This window comes from Morone saxatilis, unplaced genomic scaffold, assembly GCF_004916995.1.
Source record: "Morone saxatilis isolate NCDOM2014 unplaced genomic scaffold, NCSU_SB_2.0 Contig11, whole genome shotgun sequence".
In the NCBI taxonomy this organism is placed as follows: Eukaryota; Metazoa; Chordata; class Actinopteri; family Moronidae; genus Morone; species Morone saxatilis.
Genome location: NW_023339663.1, coordinates 25,182,789 through 25,185,628, shown reverse-complemented (window position 1 = coordinate 25,185,628; position 2,840 = coordinate 25,182,789). Strand labels below are relative to the sequence as shown.

General features: G+C 41.1%; 1 protein-coding gene across 2 annotated transcripts in view; it reads left to right on the top strand.

Annotated features, from left to right (window-relative positions):
* Window positions 1–2,559, top strand: part of pnoca (prepronociceptin a) — a 14,535-nt gene extending 11,976 nt beyond the window's left edge. For both annotated transcript variants that reach the window (XM_035682257.1, XM_035682258.1), the window contains exon 3: window positions 794–2,559. In XM_035682257.1, coding sequence (XP_035538150.1) covers window positions 794–1,411 — 618 coding nt within the window. In that variant the 3' untranslated portion in view covers window positions 1,412–2,559. The remainder of the gene's footprint in view (window positions 1–793) is intronic.
* The last annotated feature ends 281 nt before the right edge of the window (window positions 2,560–2,840 follow it).

Below are 2,840 nucleotides of genomic sequence, written 5' to 3'. Positions count from 1 at the left end.
CACACACGCATGCATGCATGCATGCTATTGAACCATTGAAGTGGAAGATATAGAGGTGATAAACGTGCAAGAAATCCAATCAATCTCCTTCTGTCATATTGATTTTTGTATGAAAAAACAACAACCCCAGCAAATCAGATGCTTTCAGTAATACTATAACATGCTAATTTTTAAGATAAATACTGTTTAACACACAATCTTTCTTATAACAGTAATGCCATGCCGGTAGCTTCTGTTTAATTTGCCAAGGTTTTGAAATATCTTCTCTCTGTCAATACAATTTAGTTTGTGGTCAAAAAAGCATTAAAAAAAAAAACCTCCCACTTATCACAGAGATTCCCACACCACGTTTTCATGGATTTCAGCTACCAAAGGTAAATTTAATGTATAAAAAGGCTACAGCTAAACTAGCAATGCTGTATTTTGGCATGCTAACATGCTCACAATGAAATTGTAAATGTTCTCCATCTTTATTTAGCATGTTGAACTTTTGACCTGGTGGAGCCACTAGATGAAAAGTTAAGGGATGACCAAATTCATTACAATTTATCTAGAGGGGAACATAAATGTGTGTACAAATTTCATGGCAATCCATCCAATAGTGGTTAAACCATGCATTCTGATCATAGCAGTGGAACGACCAACAAACCACCCGACAGACCTACACTGCCATCCCTAGAGATAGGCTAAAAACTGCCCACACTCAGGTCATTTTTATCATATGAATGAACCAACCTGAACTGACTTTAGAAAGAAAATGAAAATGACAGCCTCATGTCTTTCTCTCTTTCAGGTGTGTCTCACTGAGTGCGAAGACAACGTCTCCCCATCCTTCTACCGGGACTTCTGTCGTAAGGTGCTGTCGTCGCCAGCTTCCTCCCTTAGCGGTACTGTGCGTAAAAGATCTCAGGAGGAAGTGGAGGCCCTGTTTCCTGTGGATGAGGAGCAGGTGGAGGGAGGTCTGTTGCTGCCCATTGCATTGCAGAGGTTCGATCACGTGGCCCGGGCACTCGGGGTGGGCGAGAGGGATCTGAGTGGCAAGGGCAGCCAGCTGAACACTGCCTACAATTCCCAGGACGACCTATCTCTTGAGGATGAGTATGAGGAAGAGGCAGGGCAGGAAGAAGGGGCTGCTGACGCGGCAGCAAGAGGACAGGGTGATGTGGGGCTAAGTGTCTCCAAGAGGTTTGGCGGCTTCGTCAAAGGGAGGCACGGCTACAGGAAGCTGATGTCTCCAGGAAGATCTTACCAGAAGAGGTATGGTGGCTTCATCGGCATTCGGAAGTCAGCACGTAAGTGGAACAACCAAAAACGTTTCAGCGAGTTCCTGAAGCAGTACCTGGGGATGAGTACTCGGGCCACTGAGTTCAACAGCGTGTCAGAGGACCTCACCCAACAGAACGAAGTTTAGCAGAGTGCACCTTTGTGCCACTGACATCAAACTATTTCCTGATGTATTTTCACTGGTCTTGTTTTGTATCACCAACATGTCAAACCTTAACTGGTGTCACCAAAGTTCTTCTACTGAATAGAAGTGAAGATTCAATAAGTCAATATAGATTCAAAAGTAAAACTAAGCCCGTAAACTCAGACTCCCATTAGAGTCCTCTTAGTCTCAAGACATAAGAATTGTTTATTTTGTTTTCTGTCCCTTCAGTTATGATGCAAACATTTTACCTATAATTATCAGACCTTCTTGTATCCATACTCGACCAGTTTAACCCTTCAGTGGAGTTGGTAGAAGTTTTGGGCCCTTTAGAAACTGCTTTCTCTGAGCTGTGAGACTCCATAATTCCCTGGCATCTTCCAGGCCCCATGTCTAGCTCTGGGCACTCTGAGTCATTAAGACCTCCTATTCGGTGTCCCTTGTGGGTACCAGTTAAACAGTCATGTTTCATTTGATTAGCTCCCCAAGCCCTTATCCTTAGGAGCTTTGAATAAAGCTCTCACTTTGGGGATTCCCGGTAGTCCTGCAGTGATTTGCAGTAAAATATAGCATTTCTTTTACTGTTGACATCTTCTAGATACAAGTTGGCATAATGATTCATTTTCTGATCCCCAGTATGAACACTCTCTTTATTATAGTACCATCTTGTGGCAAAATCCATAACTCAGTCTCTTTTAAAGGACAAAACCAGTGTTTTTCATGTTTTGGCATTATGGTTAGGGTAATGTCAGCAGTAATGTAAAGTATACTGTATGTGATTTGTGGTAAATAAATGAAACATGCAAAAACACAGCTAAAAGTCAATGATTTATCACTGTGCCAAAACACACCTGAGACAGGGCTACTATGGCAGGTTTAATGAAAACAGCTCTCTTTCAATATGGTGCAATGGCGAAGAGAAAGACACAGCACTCAACATTAATATGCTACTGATCTGTCTGTCAAACGGATGTGATGTACAAGTGAGCATCGCCTTTGACTGGCTCTAGTGTTAATTTATGTAAAAAAACAATATTTGCTTTTTTTTGTTTAAACTGTAATGGTGTGAAGTGTTTTTGTTGCCAACTTTGAGAACTTGTAAATAGCTGAATTTAAACATGTCAATAAATATGGTTTACTATTTCCTTCGTGGCTTGTCATGCAGCAACTGATTCTGTGTCTTGAGGTGTTTTGTTCTAGCTATGGGGTGGGTTATTTTAATCCCTTTACTTTTTGGGTTACTTTAAGATATTTTGGAACTACTATGCTTTAGATGAGTTATAAGCCACTGATAAGAACAACATTAGGGATGCCAGGTTGTGGACTACTCCTTTGATTTATTAGGTAATAAAGCAGGTTTAAATGTTAGACTTAGAGAGACTTTGACTTAGACTTCTCTTTATTGATCCTTTTG